General features: G+C 35.4%; 1 protein-coding gene across 1 annotated transcript; it reads right to left on the bottom strand.

Annotated features, from left to right (window-relative positions):
- Nucleotides 1–1,222: 1,222 nt before the first annotated feature.
- On the bottom strand, nucleotides 1,223–20,715 carry LOC125646372 (sodium-coupled monocarboxylate transporter 1-like). The gene is made up of 16 exons (XM_048872619.2): nucleotides 20,634–20,715; nucleotides 20,193–20,535; nucleotides 19,859–19,927; nucleotides 19,221–19,272; nucleotides 18,270–18,337; nucleotides 17,336–17,416; nucleotides 17,171–17,241; nucleotides 16,946–17,083; nucleotides 14,609–14,744; nucleotides 14,009–14,097; nucleotides 11,654–11,766; nucleotides 10,205–10,275; nucleotides 6,702–6,788; nucleotides 6,001–6,281; nucleotides 5,679–5,773; nucleotides 1,223–1,562 (listed from the first exon to the last, which is right to left on the bottom strand). Exons 2-16 carry the CDS (start codon nucleotides 20,529–20,531, stop codon nucleotides 1,345–1,347), a joined length of 1,908 nt encoding a protein of 635 aa, XP_048728576.2. The 5' UTR covers nucleotides 20,532–20,535; nucleotides 20,634–20,715; the 3' UTR covers nucleotides 1,223–1,344.
- Nucleotides 20,716–20,984: the final 269 nt, after the last annotated feature.

The following is a 20,984-nucleotide window of genomic DNA, read 5'->3' as shown; positions in this document are numbered from 1 at the left end:
ATTGAGTGATGTTAAAATTTGTTCTACACAAGGACACTTCCGATCATTGCACTTCAGTAATAATTAATTCCTTGAAGCAAACACCGTTCCTGAATATCGAGCATCGTTTAGTATTGAAAATAAAGAGCAAACTAAGAGTTAATTAGATATAAACTGTAAATCAAAAAGGTGGAAAACATCTCCGATTCTTGAATTAAAACACTTTGAAATCAGTAACGATCGAAATTCGTTATAATGCAGGGTTATACTTCATTCTCCGAGGGATGGAGACACCCACTCCGATTATAAAGTTTGTGTTCAGTATGCAATATATATATATATATATATATATATATATATATATATCTCCAGGAATCTTCTGAATAATTTAGGATAATGGCCCTTACTTCAGCAGTATCGGCAAATTTACACTTGATAGTTATGGCCTGGATTTGGACAGACGGTCAGAGATATGAGTTGATTTCCGCTTATTTTAATGGTAAAGTAACTCAACTATTTTGTTCATGTAGAGAGAAAAAGCAGTGGAAAGAAATGTAAGTTGATTTCGGTAAGCTTATGAAATATGCAAATTACAATATTTTGCTTTTGAAAAAGTGAATGTTATAATTCTGTTCGGATAAAAAAAATCTTTAAAAATTAAAAATTAAAGTAAAACATTAGACCTAAATTGCGTCAGAGTATTTCAATCAATACTGGTAAATGTGATAGTACACAATGAAGTCAAAAGCTTTCAAATTAGGATTTTTGTTATTTTTCTACAAATATATATAAAAGTCGACCACGTGAATGCAACAGTGGAAAGAGATGTCATTGATTCTATAAATTAAACAGAAGATGAGGAAACTCTTTAAAAGTGCACGCAAAATTCAAATAAGATCAACCCTTGAGACGGCTTTTTAGCTTTAATATTTGAATTCAACACTTCTCACTTCAATTTACCGAGGGTATTTCCGGAAGTGCGCATATGCGGTCGGAAATAATCGGAAATCATTGAAGTCTCACAAAATCAATGCATGTACCCGACCACCATGTACACATGCCACGAATCTCACCTGTAGTAAACGGCCGGGAAGCGACGCTTCTGGTAAACGATCATGGAGTCTGGTATCGGGATAGTAACATTTATTTTCGCTTGTGAGTGTTTAACAACTATTTAACATTTCATTATGTGATATGAAAAATTAATTGACTAACTGAACAAAATTTGATTTAAAAAAAAGAAGAAAGAAAGAATTTTTTTTTAAATTTTACAAATATATCTATATTTAATTTACAGTTGTTCTGACAAAACCAACAGATCAGTCCTCATCCGGTAAGTAGAATGATTTTCTTTTTCCAAGTCCACTATAGTCGTGCAGATCTGCTTTGCGCCCCATTTTTGTATTTTTCTGTAGATCGGAAAGACGCGCGGTTTTCGCTGTCGTCTTTCGACCGGAAGGACGCCCTAAATACCGAGTAGTGGGCCAACGATCTGTTTATATTCAATTGCTTTTGGTAGCATCTAAGATTTCTGACAAACAGGAAGACAAATCTCTCTTCGCATGGCAGGTCATTAAGTCCACCTAATGAAATAAACGAAAGAAGTGAGCTCGAAAAATAAAAATGTACAATGCAATTCAAGCTAACTATACTGGATGCATTTACACTACGTTCTTTATGGTTTGTCATCTTAAAAAGGGGGCATGGACACGATTTGTGCTGAACATTTTTAATTTTTTATACAAATTTAAGCGCTAAGAATTCTTAACTAAGGTATTTCTAATGGTCAGCAAAAATTGTGAATGTCAGTTGCCAAGGTACATGGGAGATACAGCGCTCACAAATCTTTGTTACATTATGTAAACAAGGCTCGAGCCATGTTTTTGTTTATATAGACTAAGCATTCATGTAAAAGTTTCGTTTAAAGCAGATTTATTTCTATTTACATGCTAATTTTGAACACAATTAAATAGTTTCTAGTGTTTGGGACACCTCATTTTTAAACATGTTACTTACTATTAAACAATCTACATATAAACAAAAATATGGCACGAGCCTTGTTTACATAGCAAGGCCAGGAATTGTGAATACTGTATCGGACTTTTAACTCAATAATTGATACTAAAATTTCGGCTGACCATTAGAAATGCTTTAGTTAAACATTGTAAACAATAAAATGGAAAAATAATAATTTTTTTTTTTATTTTTTGGGTCAAATCATGTCCATGCCCCTTGAAACAAATAAAAATATAGTAGGAAAAGGTGGATGAGCTGTAAAGACTAAAAGAATTGTCAAGTCACAAGACAGCTTTCGAAAAATATTTTTAAATGCTTACAAATATTAAGGAATTAAGTAAAATTATAAGAAACGTTTTATTCTGAGGTCAATACATTGTGCCGTTTTGAAGTTTCTACATTTTTTACTGGCTTGTGATCTATAAACCGAATAAGACATATCGCCAATCTAATAAATCAATGAATCTATCTATGTGTCTGTCCGTGAATCTGTCTATGTGTCTGTCCGTGAACCTGTTTATGTGTCTGTCCGTGAACCTGTTTATTTGTCTGTCCGTGAACCTATTTATTTGTTTGTCCATGAACCTGTTTATTTGTTTGTCCGTGAACCTGTTTATTTGTTTGTCCATGAATCTGTCTATTTGTTTGTCCATGAACCTGTCTATGTGTCTGTCCGTGAACCTGTTTATTTGTTTGTCCATGAACCTGTCTATGTGTCTGTCCGTGAACCTGTTTATTTGTCTGTGAACCTGTTTATGTGTTTGTCCGTGAACCTGTTTATTTGTCTGTCCGTGAATTTGTTTGTCTATGAACCTGTTTATTTGTTTGTCCGTGAACCTGTTTATTTGTTTGTCCATGAACCTGTTTATTTGTTTGTCCATGAATCTGTCTATGTGTCTGTCCGTGAATCTGTCTATGTGTCTGTCCGTGAACCTGTTTATGTGTTTGTCCGTGAATCTGTTTATGTGTTTGTCCGTGAACCTTTCTATTTGTTTGTCCGTGAACCTGTTTATGTGTTTGTCCGTGAACCTGTTTATGTGTTTGTCCGTGAACCTGTTTATTTGTCCGTGAATCTGTTTATGTGTTTGTCCGTGAACCTGTCTATTTGTTTGTCCGTGAACCTGTTTATGTGTTTGTCTGTGAACCTGTTTATGTGTTTGTCCGTGAACCTGTTTATTTGTCTGTCCGTGAATTTGTTTATGTGTTTGTCCGTGAACCTGTCTATTTGTTTGTCCGTGAACCTGTTTATTTGTTTGTCCGTGAATCTGTCTATGTGTCTGTCCGTGAATCTGTCTATGTGTTTGTCCGTGAATCTGTCTATGTGTCTGTCCGTGAACCTGTTTATTTGTTTGTCCGTGAATCTGTCTATGTGTCTGTCCGTGAATCTGTCTATGTGTTTTTCCGTGAATCTGTCTATGTGTCTGTCCGTGAATCTGTCTATTTGTCTGTCCGTGAACCTGTTTATTTGTCTGTCCGTGAACCTGTTTATGTGTTTGTCCGTGAACCTGTTTATTTGTTTGTCCATGAACCTGTCTATGTGTTTGTCCGTGAACCTGTTTATTTGTTTGTCCATGAACCTGTTTATGTGTCTGTCCGTGAACCTGTTTATTTGTTTGTCCGTGAATCTGTCTATGTGTTTGTCCGTGAATCTGTCTATGTGTTTGTCCGTGAATCTGTCTATGTGTCTGTCCGTGAACCTGTTTATGTGTTTGTCCGTGAATCTGTCTATGTGTCTGTCCGTGAACCTGTTTATGTGTCTGTCCGTTAACCTGTCTATGTGTCTGTCCGTGAACCTGTTTATTTGTTTGTCCATGAACCTGTTTATTTGTCCGTGAACCTGTTTATTTGTTTGTCCGTGAATCTGTCTATGTGTCTGTCCGTGAACCTGTTTATTTGTTTGTCCGTGAACCTGTTTATTTGTCCGTGAACCTGTTTATGTGTTTGTCCGTGAACCTGTTATGTGTCTGTCCGTGAACCTGTTTATGTGTCTGTCCGTGAACCTGTCTATGTGTCTGTCCGTGAATCTGTCTATGTGTTTGTCCGTGAACCTGTTTATTTGTTTGTCCATGAACCTGTTTATTTGTTTGTCCGTGAACCTGTTTATGTGTTTGTCCGTGAACCTGTTTATGTGTCTGTCCGTGAACCTGTTTATGTGTCTGCCCGTGAACCTGTTTATTTGTTTGTCCGTGAATCTGTCTATGTGTCTGTCCGTGAATCTGTCTATGTGTTTGTCCGTGAATCTGTCTATTTGTTTGTTTGTGTGTCTGTCTATCCAGGCATTTCAAATTTGTTAACTTACTTCTTTATGTTCTTAATAGTGATTAATAAAACATTTGCTACAGGCCTGATTTCAGTTACGATGCCTTATTTGCAAATTGTTTTCAAAGGACATGTCTATGATATTAACCGGTTGATATACATGTACAGTGTATGTTTGTATATATATTAACCGGTTGATCTAAATTATTCCGCTGATTCGAATTAACATCCGACTGTCGCCGTGTATTGTACAAGTAACTAATAAATGGGGTATTGTGACCCAAGTTTGCACCGTTGTTTAGACTGATTTATTCGTTTTCTCGTCAAGTTAGAAACCGAAGTATTATCGGCACTGGTTGAAGCAATATTACAGTAACGCACGTTTTCAATGTTCATACAATTACATTGATTATTGCTTGTGAAATGTTTCAAATTGTGAAGAATAATATTTGCTGGTCCTTAATTGTTAATCAGGGTGGAAATATTACAAGAATTAATTGATACTTAATGGACGAAATATCGAAACCAGCTACAAAAACTTACCAAACGATAACTGGTCCGCCATCTTTGTTTACAGCTTAGAGTGCAATAAGATTAAACTAGTACTTGGTTTCTATTTACACCCCATTTTGAGTAATTTCTGCATAGAGTATGCAGGCATGTAATCAATAGTGTGTTACGTTCATTCGAGAAATTTACACTCAAATAGAAACGTTAACGCCTGTTGGTGAAGTATCACGAATTTTGAACTCTGCAGGACGTTCTAGGTTGTAGCTCTCATGGTTCTTTATCTTACTTAGTCCAACGTCTAACGTGATACGGGACCTCCGTTCTCAGGTTTTAGACAAAGTAATTGTAATTTCATTGATTCCACTGGTATTGTAATTCACCACCATCCCTAGGCTATATCGAACAGAAAAGAAATGGATTACGTGCCACACGGTATGTTCCACTAACAGAAAGCAGACGACATATCGCATGAAATGTCTCACTAACAGAAAGCAGACGACATATCGCATGAAATGTCTCACAAACAGAAAGCAGACGACATATCGCACGTTATGACTCACTAACAGAAAGCAGACGACATATCGCACGGTATGTCTCACAAAGAAAGCCCATGTCAGTTACCAAAAGGCTGTTGCCGATACAAATGCGAAATAATATATTACTATATAACTATTTTGCGATTGTCAAGTTTTAGAAATACTTTTATCCAGGCATTCTCTTAAGTCTTTCTCAATTTTCGGAAAAATATTTCCTTTCAAAATTCTGTTTGCGTCATCGGAACGTTTTTGGGTAAACAAATCTAAAGGATCTTATTTCAAATGCGAATCTATGCTCTCTCGATATATTCATACTACTTTTGATGTGTTTTGAATATTGTCCATTAAAGTCAAAATGTTTACACTGCTGATACAGACCTGTTAGAATAGACAGAGCGACTCCAATAAAGAGGGTAGTGACGACACCACTCACGTGGTACCATAGAAAAGAAACACGAAACAACCAAGGTGTGCTTCAAATAGAAATGTTTACAAATTAGAGTAGTCATGAAAGGTTATTCCTAACTCATTGCTCATGATGGTTACATTGAACTAAAAGGGCGAAAATAAATTTCACCGAGTTAAATAGCCGCAAATGATTAAACTGACAGGTACAATTCTTTTCAATTATCAGCAATCGTAAAACGTTAATAAAATTGATTGTCAACATATCAAAATTGATGGACTAGACAACACATACACATCATCTTTACTTTGTCCATCGGCTGGAACCAATGTAGAATTCTCAGCATAAAAAGGAAGTGCTTTGTCATCAATAAGCCTGCGATCAAAGTCCCTCGTACTCGTGGCATTAACAGGAAGAAAGGTGATATTATTCGGTTCAGTGAGAGTAGAATTCAGGCCAGGACATCCGTATGTAGGTACAGGTGGGAGCTTTGGGTAATTTGCAGGGTATAGATTAGATCCGATCGTCATTGAGAGACAGAGGGAAAACCCCAGTACCCCGGACACAATGGCGGACTGCAAAAATAATATTACTGTAATGTAAACGAAAGATTCCAACCTATCTCAATGTGATTTGATTTCAGTGATGGAACTTGTTATCAGAATTTAATATTGTTTTGGTTTACTACACAATACACAAAGTTGCACAGTCTGATCGTGCCAGATACTAACGTTAAAATACAGATTTTCAAAACAGTGTTATAGCTATATCATTGTTTTACATCAAATTTATTATTTTATTGTTGTTTCCTGATACCATATGAATGAACACAGTTTTGCTACATTCTAATTCATATATGTAAAGTACACGAGAAGTGAAAACGAAATAATTCTATGAATAACAACAAATTATAAATTGAACGTGAAGTTTGATCAGATTAATGATGATCATGATAATTAATCATTCTTAAAAAGGGCAGATTTGCTTGACTTTACCTTGGCCGTTGCCCATGGAAACATCATCCCTAACAGGTAAACCCCCACCAGAGGTCCGGATGATGCAGACAAAGTCCCCATTGTAATCTAGCGCCAAAATAAATTACATCATACAGCGAAACTTCGGCATTAAGTTGACTCAGATGCAAAGCATAACATAGTTTTATCTTGTTCTAATGTTAGTAAATCCTATAAAAGATGAATGGTATTCAAAAGGGAACAATATCATACTGTGTGTAACTAACAATTGTACAGTGTAGTTTATTGGCAAGAGAGAATAAGGTAACACCGAATACTGATACAATGTAAATAAGTGACAAACAACACAGGCGAGGTAGAGGTCAAAATAGAATATAGCCCAGTATTTCCTTTCAAGGCAATAAGAAAGAAAAAAGTCGTCTCATTATAATGACTAGACAAAAATTGGAACAAATTTTCTAAACTGGAAACAATTTTAAAACAACACAGCCCGTAACCCTGGGAAACAATTGGCAACAGCCGTAAGCGGGGAGATAATTGGCAACAGCCTGTAAGCGGGGAGACAATTGGCAACAGCCTGTAAGCGGAGAGACAATTGGCAACAGCCTGTAATCGGGAAAACGATTGGCAACAGCCTGTAAGCGGGAAAACAATTGGCAACATCGGCGAAACAATATCGAAATGGGAAAACAATTGGCGACAGTTTATAAGCGGGACAAAACTTTGTAACAGTATCATTATGCGGTAATATAAAATACTAAGAGAACATAATACGTAACACGGCCTATATCAACGGGACATAAATAGGTATAAGTAACATGAAGATTTGATACTGAAGAGACACATGGATAGGCAACAGGATATTAAGGGTTAAGAAGGATACTGGTTGTGGTAGCCTGGTGATTTGGGTGGTAGTCTGGTGTTTTGGGTGGTAGCCTGGTGGTTTTGGTAGTAGCCTGGCAATTTGGGTGGTAGTCTGGTGGTTTGGGTTGTCGATTTGCAACCAGGAAATCCCAGGTTCGATACCCATCTGCCGTGTCATGCTAAGTCGTTTGAAATAGATAGTTGTTGTTCCTTTGCTTAACCCCCGGCAATTGAAGTGAAAGTGAAGGATTAAAAACCGAAAGTTCGTGTCTCCGTAAGTCTAGAAAGTGCGTGTCTCCGTAAGCCTACAAAGTTCTTGTCTCCGTAAACCTAGAAAGTTCGTGTCTCCGTAAACCTAGAAAATTAGTGTCTCCGTAAGCCTAGAAAGGTGTGTCTCCGTAAGCCCAGAAAACTATTTCACTTACAGCAAGTAAGGATTCTAGAATGGGGTATAAAAGAAACGAAGACAACATGGTATATTGTACAATTAAGAACAAAGACGTGTTATGGGACAAAATAGACAACATAGCATAGTACATGTATAATAAAGAAAACACTGCATACAAATGAACAAACTATTATACACCGTATAGGGAATAATGATAGGCAACAGGGTAAATAAACGGGAGAAAAGTAGGCAACACGGTAAATTAAAAGGGCAAAAATAGACACCACTATATATTGCAGGGACACAAATAAACAACGCTATATGTTACAGGGATATAAATAAACAACGCTATATGTTACAGGGATAAAACTAGACAACGCTGTATATTACAGGGACACAAATAAACAACGCTATATGTTACAGGGATAAAGATAGACAACACTATATGTTACAGGGATAAAAATAGACACCACTATATATTACAGGGATATAAATAAACAACGCTATATGTTACAGGGACAAAAATAGACACCACTATATATTACAGGGACACAAATAGACAACACTATATGTTACAGGGACAAAAATAGACACCACTATATATTACAGGGATAAAAATAGACAACACTATATATTACAGGGACAAAAATAGACACCACTATATGTTACAGGGACAAAAATAAACAACACTATATATTACAGGGACAAAAATAGACAACACGGTATGTTACAGGGATAAAAATAGACAACACTATATGTTACAGGGATAAAAATAGACAACACTATATGTTACAGGGATATAAATAAACAACGCTATATGTTACAGGGACAAAAATAGACAACTATATATGTTACAGGGACAAAACTAGACAACTCTATATGTTACAGGGACAAAAATAGACAACACTATATGTTACAGGGACAAAAATAGACAACACTATATGTTACAGGGACAAAAATAGACAACTATATATGTTACAGGGACAAAACTAGACAACTCTATATGTTACAGGGACAAAAATAGACAACACTATATGTTACAGGGACAAAAATAGACAACTCTATATGTTACAGGGACATAAATAGACAACAATATATGTTACAGGGACAAAAATAGATAACTATATATGTTACAGGGATAAAAATAGACAACACTATATGTTACAGGGACAAAACTAGACAACTATATATGTTACAGGGACAAAACTAGACAACTCTATATGTTACAGGGACAAAAATAGACAACACTATATGTTACAGGGACAAAAATAGACAACTCTATATGTTACAGGGACAAAAATAGACAACAATATATGTTACAGGAACAAAAATAGACAACACGGGATATCACAGGGAAAAAATAGACCACACTATATGTTACAGGGACAAATGCAACGGAGAAAAACTAGGAAACTTGGAGTCAATATTGGGTAAAAAAAAAAGTAACGTAACGAAACAAAATACAAATGTAGGAAACTACGAGTCAAAATTGGTAAAAATGTAATGCAGCGAAAGAGAGCAGGGAACTTGGAGATGACTTTGGGAATACGGACTTGGATATTTTCTTTCTTTCCAATGTTTTCTATCCATAGATTTAGAAAAAAAAAATTAATGACAGTATCGGTAAAATACAAATTGCCGATATGATCATTATAAATGAGTATCTACTAACCTTGTTTCCTATACATAGCATTATAGATTTAAATAATTTTAACTGTAGGTGGATTTAAACATGAAAAATGAACTGGAAATATTTGCAATTTAATATAAATGTTGGTCAATGAATTCTTTTGCCCGATATACCTTAAAAGGTATTCATGGTATAACAAAAGGATAATGAACTATGACTGATATGAATCAAAATAACTGTTTATTGTAAAAATAATGAGGAAAGTTATATAAATTAAATTTACATGACTGGTAAATGATGAGAAGTTGACCGTTTTGCGCTTGAGATTTTTTTTGAAGAGTTATCTGCACATCGTAAAATTAAGAAGAAAATTTCTTCTAAAAATGTGTGCTGTAAATGCTTAATTTTATTTCATATTTTCATATAGAGAAAGTGTATGTAACTTTTTTACCAAGATATTTGTATGAAAATATTATTTCGTTTAAAATTATTTCAATAAACCAGTCTCTTCCTATAGACTTCAATGAAAACTTCTAGGTGAAATAAATTGAGCAGTGATCAATATTTTGAAGATTTCTACGTTGGATTATTTTTATTTGATGAACAGGTATTTCTGACAATTATACATCTCATTTGAGTTACCTGTGTTATCGTCCCAGGTAAACTCATCGCGAGAAATGACATTCCAACGATGACGATACCGGAAACAGGAACTGTAAAATTGAAACATACCTTATAAACACTGAATCACTAGCGATCTCGTTTAACGATGAAACATATCTTATAAACACTGAATCACTAGCGATCTCGTTTAACGATGAAGCATACCTTATAACCATTGAATTACTAGTGATCTCGTTTAACGATGAAACATACCTTATAAACACTGAATCACTAGTGATCTCGTTTAACGATGAAACATACCTTATAAACATTGAATTACTAGTGATCTCGTTTAACGATGAAACATATCTTATAAACATTGAATCACTGGTGATCTCGTTTAACGATGAAGCATATGTCGACAGTACTATTATATATTAGTGTATTAGTTTAAGACATCGCTTATGGAAGCTGGGTTCAATTTTGATGCAATTTTTAATGAGGCTAAAGGTTTTTGAGAATCCATAAAGGTATCATGTTTTTAGCCTACGTACACATACATATACCTACATACACATACAGACATACACATACAGATACCTACATACACATACCTACATACATATACAGATACCTACATACAGATACCTACATACACATACCTACATACACATACCTATATACACATACCTACATACACATACAGATACCTACATACACATACCTACATACACATACAGATACCTACATACACATATCTACATACATATACCTACATACACATACCTACATACACATACAGATACCTACATACACATACAGATACCTACATACACATACAGATACTTACATACACATACAGATACCTACATACACATATCTACATACATATACCTACATACACATATCTACATACATATACCTACATACACATACCTACATACACATACAGATACTTACATACACATACAGATACCTACATACACATATTTACATACATATACCTACATACACATACCTACATACACATACAGATACTTACATACACATATAGATACCTACATACACATACATATACCTACATACACATAGCTACATACACATACCTACATACACATACAGATACCTACATACACATAGAGATACTTACATACACATACATATACCTACATACACATACAGATACCTACATACACATACAGATACTTACATACACATACCTACATACACATACATACAGATACCTACATACACATACAGATGCCTACATACACATACAGATACTTACATACACATATAGATACCTACATACACATACAGATACCTACATACACATGCAGACATACACATACCTACATACACATACAAATACCTACATACACATACCTACATACACATACATATACCTACATACAGATACCTACATACACATACAGATACCTACATACACATACAGATACCTACATACATATACCTACATACACATACCTGTGGTTCTGGTGACAATGGAACCTTGCCGTAGGGAAAAACACTGGAAATGAGGCTGTATAATGTCCTCCCAAATGAGGGCAGAGATGGCACTTAGACCGGATGACAGGGTGCTGAAGTATCACAAATATTAAAACCATTTACTGTGCTTCTCTGTGGAATTGCATCGTTGTTAGCAAAGTTATGTGCCAAATATTTTGAAACTCTTGTTTGAGAAAATTTCAAAATCCAGCATATTAGGTTTAAGACTTTTGCATTAAGGTATTTGAAGATTATGGATCAAGATTCTGACACCCAAGTCAAGGTCACAAGGCTAAATATTTATTTCAGAGATTGGATTGGAGGTTTTAGAACTTGTGCCTTGTAACTGTGTTGCAATAAGATAATTTCAAGTTTGAAGCTTGTATAGCTCATATACAGATGTGCCACGTTTTGAATTTAGATTAATTCTCCAATTCCAAGGTCACAGATGTTGAAATCATGTTTGGTCACGATAAATTTCAAAAAAAAGTCTGAGAATTTTCAACTTTGAAAATGAAGGAAATGTTTTGATTTCGATAGAGCAATATTCGTAAAATTAGAAAACACATGCGGTAGCTCTTGAAAGTAGGATTTATAATCTACACACATTTGAAACAAATCCAGAGTAATTTTGGCAATGAATTACGTTATTGTTTGATACTGTTCAAAATGTAAAACATTTGTTATTGTAGTATTCAAAATGATATTTCAAATATTATTATTTGATAGATATATAATAACTATGGAATAAGAAACCAAAATTTAATTCAAAATTTACTATATATATACTAAAATGGTCCATATTTGATACACGTTGTCATTGGGGGAAAAAAGAAAAAATGGTTTATGGGGAAATGGTACTTTATTTCTTCTTTGGATAGACTTACATACTAAATTTACTGTCCGGGATAAAAAAAGAAGGTGTTTTATATATATTGCAATATAATTACAAAGAGACTGGGCACAAGTTCTAAACTCTCCCTAAAATATACCATGTCTAGGTATCTAGCCGATGAAATTTGAATATCGTCTTTTGGCTATCATTCAAACAATAAAATGCATTCTTTGTTGTTTTATTGGGTGATGTAGGTAGAAAGCAATGCGGAAAAATACACATAACGGGTTATGCAATTTCTTTCTGCAAAGATTCCTACAATGTTTATATATGTACAAGTACCTTCATCACCCGATAAAACTACAAAGAAAAACATTCTATTGTTTATATTTTTATATATCTTAAAACAAATATAAATGAGATTTAAATTCTAAATATCATATCGTTGACCCAATCGTTACTTAACACAGAACAGCCATTGAATACACTTTGACCTAGACGACGCTCCATATCTCGTAATAATGATAATATGGGATCAGGTAGTACTAATAATCTGGGACGCACTCGTTTGCAACAAACATGAATTCATTGTCGATTGTCGTGAATGAAAGCGATGTCAATTTCAAAAGAAATTTAAGAGAACCGATTCAGTGAATGTAAATATTAGGTAGAGTCTTGGTAGTGGGAAAAATAAATAACATCTCTCTAGTGTGAAAAGGTGATGGCAACGAACAGTGATCAATCTCATAACTCTTAAAAAGAATGCAAATTAGAGAGGTGGGTAAACACTGATCCCTGGACACACCAGAGGTGGGATCAGGTGCCTAGGAGGAGTTAGCATTCCCTGTCGACCGGTCACACCCACCGTGAGCCCTGTATCTTGATTAGGTAAACGGAGTTATCCGTAGTCAAAATCAGTGTGCCAAGAACGGCCTAACAATCGGTATGAAACGCGTCAGACAGCATTGGACCCAATGATAGGTTGTGTGGGCAAACTAACCATCAACTTTTTATACTGGCAACAACTGAGTATGAAGAGAGGTTGATTTAGTTGAGAATGAACGGGTGTTTCTTTTCAATGCGAACTGAATTCATTCGTAAATTTCTGCTTTCTTCTTCACCGTGACAAAGATTGTGTGTGTGTTGCAAGAATTGTTTTGCGTAAATGAAATATTATTTTTGATATACAACGTATGTTCAAATGAAATATTTTTTTCTGTGAAAAATCCCATTTCTTATCTTTAATATTTAGCGACATTTCCCAATTTCTGATATAATCAAGCTTTAACCATGTGAACCAGAATTTGATATCAGTAAAGAGCAATCAATTGAAATATAATGCCACGCAATCCCTTGTGAACTATTATTTTCGTTATTTTCCATATCATCTGCTGATTGTTTCTTCTGAAGGCAGTTGACTGAAAATGTCGTGTAATCTAGAGGGAAACCGAGACAGTTTTTATTTTAAAATTCTCTTTGTCATAGTATGTGTAGCCCACCTTAAAGTGGCACTGAAGAGGCATGCCAGAAAGAGGCCAGCCAATCCGGGTATTTCCGACAGCTGTTCCATCATAAAATACGGCACAATCTGAAAGAAATTGAAAACTCGATAAAAAGTAGATTTGTATCGCATACACATTTCATATTACTCGCTGAATATTTCGATAATAGGATATAGATTAGTAAGAATGTTAACCATTACATTTCCATAATTGCATATCACCAAAAAAAAAAAAATAAAAATATCGGCTATAATTAACGCCACCAATTTATGTTTAATTGGCTTTTATTTACAAACAATTGGACGGATTCACCCGATGTACGACTAGGGTCATCCAAAGAGTTTCATCATTCATCTCTATTTTTGTTTAAATTAACAGGAAACTGGACTTATTTAGAAACACATTCCGAACATATCACGGACAGGTAAAATCGATGACTTAATGCGTCAAACCAATATCAGAAATGGAACGTTTTTTTTTTTCTTTTTCAAAATATAACGCCTGGACATTGATGAGTCAAAAGTAGGAACTTGTATTCAAAGATCTATAAATCAATATTAATTTTTCTGATAATGTGGGGCATTGAATGACCTTTACCTCGTTTGAACTTTGGACGAGCCCCGCGGTCTGTAAATCACATTTGGCCATTGAGTAGTAGGTGAAGATGGCGATACCTAAAAACGTGACCAGAGTCTCGTACAAAACGGCTGCCGGCAAATTAAATATCACAGACCTGAAAGAAGTTTGAAAGCACGGCATGACTGAAAAACATGTTTTCACGGCAAACCGTTCTGTTTAAGCAGACCTGAAACCTCCTTTGTTAACAAATGCAATAGCATACACGACAAAGGATGAGTTCAGTGTTGCGCAATATAAAATAAAAGATTTAATCAATTAAGCTAACACACATGCAATAATTACAAAATCCACTGAATTAGACAGAGAATGTAGAAAACTGTGTCTGAATACAACATACAATCTATAAATTAAATGCTGATGACGTAGTGATAGTTTGAATGGCGATATTAAAAACCTTAACTAATACATGTATCTATCAATCTATCTTATCTCTGTCTGTCTGTCCGTCTGTAGAGAGATGATTCAAACTCGGATTTTCTTTTTGAGTTATGCAGATCTATAAACTATTGTTGTTTATAACCAATCATTAAGAAAACGAAAGCACGTGAAATTAATTTTAAAGGAAATTTATAGTGCCAATTATAGATAGGATATTATCCTCTACCATAAAATGGTCGTTAAGGAAAAGGAACAATTTCTTCTCAATGATTTATCGACATATCATTTTTGCAAACTTCAATCGAGTAACGAAGCTGAGAAAAAGGATAGCACAATAACATTTGCATGTTGTATAGAATGCCTAACTGACTACATGAGTCATAAAAAAGAAGTCAAGAAATTAGTTTTAAACTGAAAATCAAATATAAATCCGGCCGGCCATATCAATGCAGGCCCGATAACTATGATTACACCAGTATATCGAGCCCCCTAGACGATAACACCGGTTAACGGGGCCTGTATGACGATAACACCGGTTAACAGGGCCTCCATAATGATAAAACCGGATAATCGATCCTACTAGAATATGATACCGGTTAATAAGGTTTCCTAATGATAACACCGGTTAATCGGTAATCCTGAATGGCAACACCGATTAACCAGACCTTATGGATGATAAGACCAGTTAACCGGACCTCTTGAATGTTATCGCCGGTTAATCGGACCTCCTGGATTATTGATAAGACCAGTGTATTGGACCTCCCGGAAAATAAGACCAGTTAGTCGTGTCTCCAGGACAATAAAATCGGTTAATCGTGTCCCCATGACAATAAGACCGCTTAATGGTGTCTCCCGGACAATAAGACCGGTTAATCGTGTCTCCCGGACAATAAGTCAGGTTAATTGTGTCTCCTGGACAATAAGACCGGTTAATCGTGTCTCCCGTACAATAAGACCGTTTAATCGTGTCTTCCGGACAATAAGACCAATTAATCGTGTCTCCCGGCCAATAAAACCGGTGAATGGCGTCTCCCGGACAATAAGACCGGTTAATCGCATCTCCCGGACAATAAAACCGGTGAATGGCGTCTCCCGGACAATAAGACCGATTAATCGCATCTCCCGGACAATAAAACCGGTGAATGGATTCTCCCGGACAATAAGACCGGTTAATCGCATCTCCCGGACAATAAAACCGGTGAATGGCGTCTCCCGGACAATAAGACCGGTTAATCGCATCTCCCGGACAATAAAACCGGTGAATGGATTCTCCCGGACAATAAGACCGGTTAATCGCATCTCCCAGACAATAAAACCGGTGAATGGCGTCTCCCGGACAATAAGACCGGTTAATCGCATCTCCCGGACAATAAAACCGGTGAATGGTGTCTCCCGGACAATAAGACCGATTAATCGCATCTCCCGGACAATAAAACCGGTGAATGGCGTCTCCCGGACAATAAGACCGGTTAATCGCATCTCCCGGGCAATAAAACCGGTGAATGGTGTCTCCCGGACAATAAGACCGGTTAATCGCATCTCCCGGACAATAAAACCGGTGAATGGTGTCTCCCGGACAATAAGACCGGTTAATCGCATCTCCCGGACAATAAAACCGGTGAATGGTGTCTCCCGGACAATAAGACCGGTTAATCGCATCTCCCGGACAATAAAACCGGTGAATGGTGTCTCCCGGACAATAAGACCGGTTAATCGCATCTCCCGGACAATAAGACCGGTTAATTGCATCTCCCGGACAATAAGACCGGTTAATCGCATCTCCCGGACAATAAAACCGGTGAATGGTGTCTCCCGGACAATAAGACCGGTTAATTGTGTCTCCCGGACAATAAAACCGGTTAATCGTGTCTCCCGGACAATAAGACCGGTTAATCGTGTCTCCCGGATGCTACTTACTTTCTTGCTTCTCCTACTGATTCGGTTGCGCATATCCTTTGGATTCCTGATTGGCTCAAAGCATTTCCTATCCACGTGGTAATGGTCCCTATGGTAACTGCCCAAAATGTTTGTCTATTCGTTGGATCAGGATCGAAACTTGGAATTGGAAGCATTACATATTAACAAGAAGTTAGTTTAAGTTCATTTACAACAAAATAAATGCATACATTCTTGAAAGTGTACTTTAAGAACTGCAATCTGTCCTCATCACGGGCCGTTTTCCAAACTTCTGCTACATCTCTTTGATAACAGACCTATTCAAGAAGAAATCTTTGTACGTAACATGCATATGCAAGAGTTCATTTAAGCCAGTAAAGATCTTGCCAAAATCTTGTCCACTTCTAGTACCTTGATTATAAGTGTCAGAATACCGGCCAACATAACGATGAATTGAATAACATCGGTCCAAACCACGGCTTTTATCCCACCCTGTAAAGACAAATACCGATTAATAATACGTATATGTATGTAATAAATTATGGATGTTTGGAATTAAAGGATATGAATTTTATCGTTAAATCAAAATAAATAAATAAATAAATTCTAGAGTTTTCATATCACATAAAAAATTAAACGGAATAAATGTTTTATATTTTGTTTATTAAAATTACAGAGTAATGTTGTCTATTCTCTATCTTATTTGATAGATATATAATTACATCACCAAATTATTTATTCTATAATTTGTTTGATTTAATAACATATCCACAATATTTCGAATTTTTTTCACATATTTTATGTTACCTATTCTGTAAGTTATTTCGTATAATTACGTAAATAACCGGATTATGTAGGTATCCTATATTTGATATAATTGCATAACAAAATTATCTGTTCTTATATTTTCAACAGAGATTATATAACCAGATTATTTATTCTATATTTTGTTTCATAAAATAACTAGATTACTAGTACTTATTCGCTACGTTCTTAATATATGACAATATAATCAGATTATTTATTCTGTATTTTGTAAAACATAGTTACATAACTAAATTATATAGTCTACATTTTGTAATTCCATATCCAGATTATATATTCTACATTTTGTCTTCTTATAAATATATACCAGGTACGTTGAATTCTGTTTTTCGAACATTTTCATTTTCTGTAAAGCAAAATTAAATAAATAAATAAATGAGTAAAACCCTTCAGATTCAATAAAGTTAGTACCTCCTCCTCGGGATGTGTAATCTTTGATATATTGAAGCTGTGTTTTCGTCTTTTAATAGGATATTATCTGTTTATTTTTCTATTATTGTTTTCCGTTACTGACTCTTACCAGCATGGTGTAAATAACCACGACTACCGCCACCACACATATAGACACCCACTTAGGAAAACCTGTCACTGTAAAAAAAAAAAAAAAAAAAAAAAAAAAAAAAAAAAAAAAAAGATAAACAACCCCAAACACTCGTTCCAGGACCTACCTCAATGCAATTTTATCATGGTAAAGAATACGTTACAATAATCAATATCAGACAAATTGCGTTTATTCATTAAAAATGAAATTGTAGTGGTCGTTAATTGGCTTTACTTTAGGTACAGACAGAAAAAATAGCAGATTGGTAGACTAGGAATCGATAAAAAAGAGACACAACACATAAATATATTATTCATAAAAGAGAGATAACTCTACGAGAGGATTCGGAACAATCATTTGGGTATTTGTTTAGAACTTCTAATTGTGTTTTTTTTTAAACAAAAAAACCCCACCCGTATCAATCATAAGAGCATATTTCCCTTACAAAATATTTACCACACTCCATCAAATTTTTATTTTATGTAATTTTATCTGCTTTTCTGTTTTTATATAAAAAATTTGCGTTGTCTTATCAAAATATTTGAATCAGGTTCTACATCTCCTCAAAGGTTCGTAAAGTCAGTTTTTGAAGAACGATAACAATAGATACCCCCTCGTGATATATACAATTTAGCTTCGATAACACGCGAGGTAGTTACCCGCTTTTTGATAATTCCATGAGACTCGTGGAATGTCTTTCGTGAATAACAAAACGATACGATTGTGATTTTGTAGGCGCTAAAATCCCAACATTCCTCTACAGGGTGTTTGTCTTTGAAGGCTTATATCTATTATTCTACAAGGATATGTGAGCCCAAGCTTCAATTATGACATACTGCTAAAACCGCACCGTCCGTGTGATGTATAGCGGAAATGAGAGAATTTTCTGTTCTTGATTTAAGGAATTCGATACCAATTCATTAATCTTACCGGACTCCATAGCCAGGCCTGGAAGGAATAGACAAACTGCCATATACGTCATCTGTATTTATAGAAATTATCCTCGTATATAAATAACGTATGAAAATTGAAGACTTAAAGCAAATCTATATATTACATATGTGATCAGCTATCCAATTATCTAAGGAATGACTTTATATCTTTTCATTTGTTATTTGCAACTGTAGATACTGAATCGCAAATAGAGTTTTACCGGGAAGCGTTAGCGGAACCGGTAAAACGGAAGTTTGTAACCGTGAAGAGGAGAAGCAATAACGGTCGCTAAAAACAAACGAGAAGACAATTACTTCCATTCTATTGCAATTTATACATTTTTCTTGACGGTATGTTCTTTCATTGAGTTTTGATATTTTCTTTTTGTTATATAAAATTTGGTACGAGATGTTAACGATTGACGTTATCTTTTTTGCGTCATTCTATTATTGAGGCAAAATGGAAATATTTCCTCTCATTAATGTTCGTTTAACCCCCTCAAATATAAGTGCATCAGCCAATCAAAATGCAGATTACGAAACATATGCATTTGAATACAACATACATGTATATATACGACAGTGCACGGTTAGCAAACTGGTGTCAGTTCTGCATTGTATGAAAATAGTTCTTACAGTAAATAAAAGTCCCAAGACGCAACCCACCAGTCTGACGACTCTTGACTGAAACCTCATTTCTAGGTACTGTAAATACATAAACATTAGTGCAAAACTTAGAGTAGCAAAGAAAGGAACAAACCTCGTTACTGGGTACTGCCAATATACGAGGGTTGTTCGATATGTAATGTGTATTGTACGATATCTCAAAAGCATTCGACTCCAATAGTGAAATGTACAATACACATTACATATCGAACAGCCCTCGTATACTCACTAGAGAAGAACATTATTGACCAATACATGCAGATAGTTTTCTTTTCAAATGAGAATATCACATGGACTTTCCTACCTCGTATACACTCGTGATCTGAAGAGGATATAGAACGGGCACAATGAAGGCAGCTACAATGGTGTACCCTATAACCATACCCACGATCCCCAGGTAGATCTGTGTTCCATAGTAATATATCTCCACCGGAAGTCCCAGAAGACTGATGCCAGACTGAAATGTTACCAGCAGAGACAAGGCTATCGGAAGACACGTGATGCGACGGTTTCCCATCAGGTACTCCTCCACGGACCGTTGTTTCCCGCCAGAACGGGAGTAATAGACTCCAACTGCCAAGGATATTAGCAGAGAGGCGCCGAACACAATGTAATCCACATATCCGAGAACTTTGGCCACCATATCACTAGTACAAGGGAGTTAGATAAATATCATGCATACCATTGATTCTATGTATTATGAACAATTAAACAATAACAAATGAATTCATAAGATTTTACTTACATGCGATGTGAAGAGCGACACAGTGTATTGACAACATCAACTCAGAAAAGTTGTCATTGTGAATGAGGTCATAATGTATAAAAATGCAAGATCATTCACGGCTCAATTCAGTGACTATAGAGTAATATATTCGGAGACGTGACCTAATGAAATTCTAAACATCTAGTTTCAGTGAAGTTTTGGCGGGACAATTGCTAAAGTAATAGGTGTGTTGTAATAGCATAATAATTTCTGAAGAGCTCACTACGAGCGATATCAAGTTAACTATTTCAAATATACTATGTCAGTACATTTTATTTTACATTGTCTGCTCATGTTTCGATTTAGCGCCTTACTTAAATGTCAGTATGT

Source organism: Ostrea edulis, chromosome 6 (assembly GCF_947568905.1).
Source record: "Ostrea edulis chromosome 6, xbOstEdul1.1, whole genome shotgun sequence".
In the NCBI taxonomy this organism is placed as follows: Eukaryota; Metazoa; Mollusca; class Bivalvia; order Ostreida; family Ostreidae; genus Ostrea; species Ostrea edulis.
Note: the sequence above shows the minus strand (reverse complement) of the source record. Positions and strands in the feature narration are given on the sequence as shown.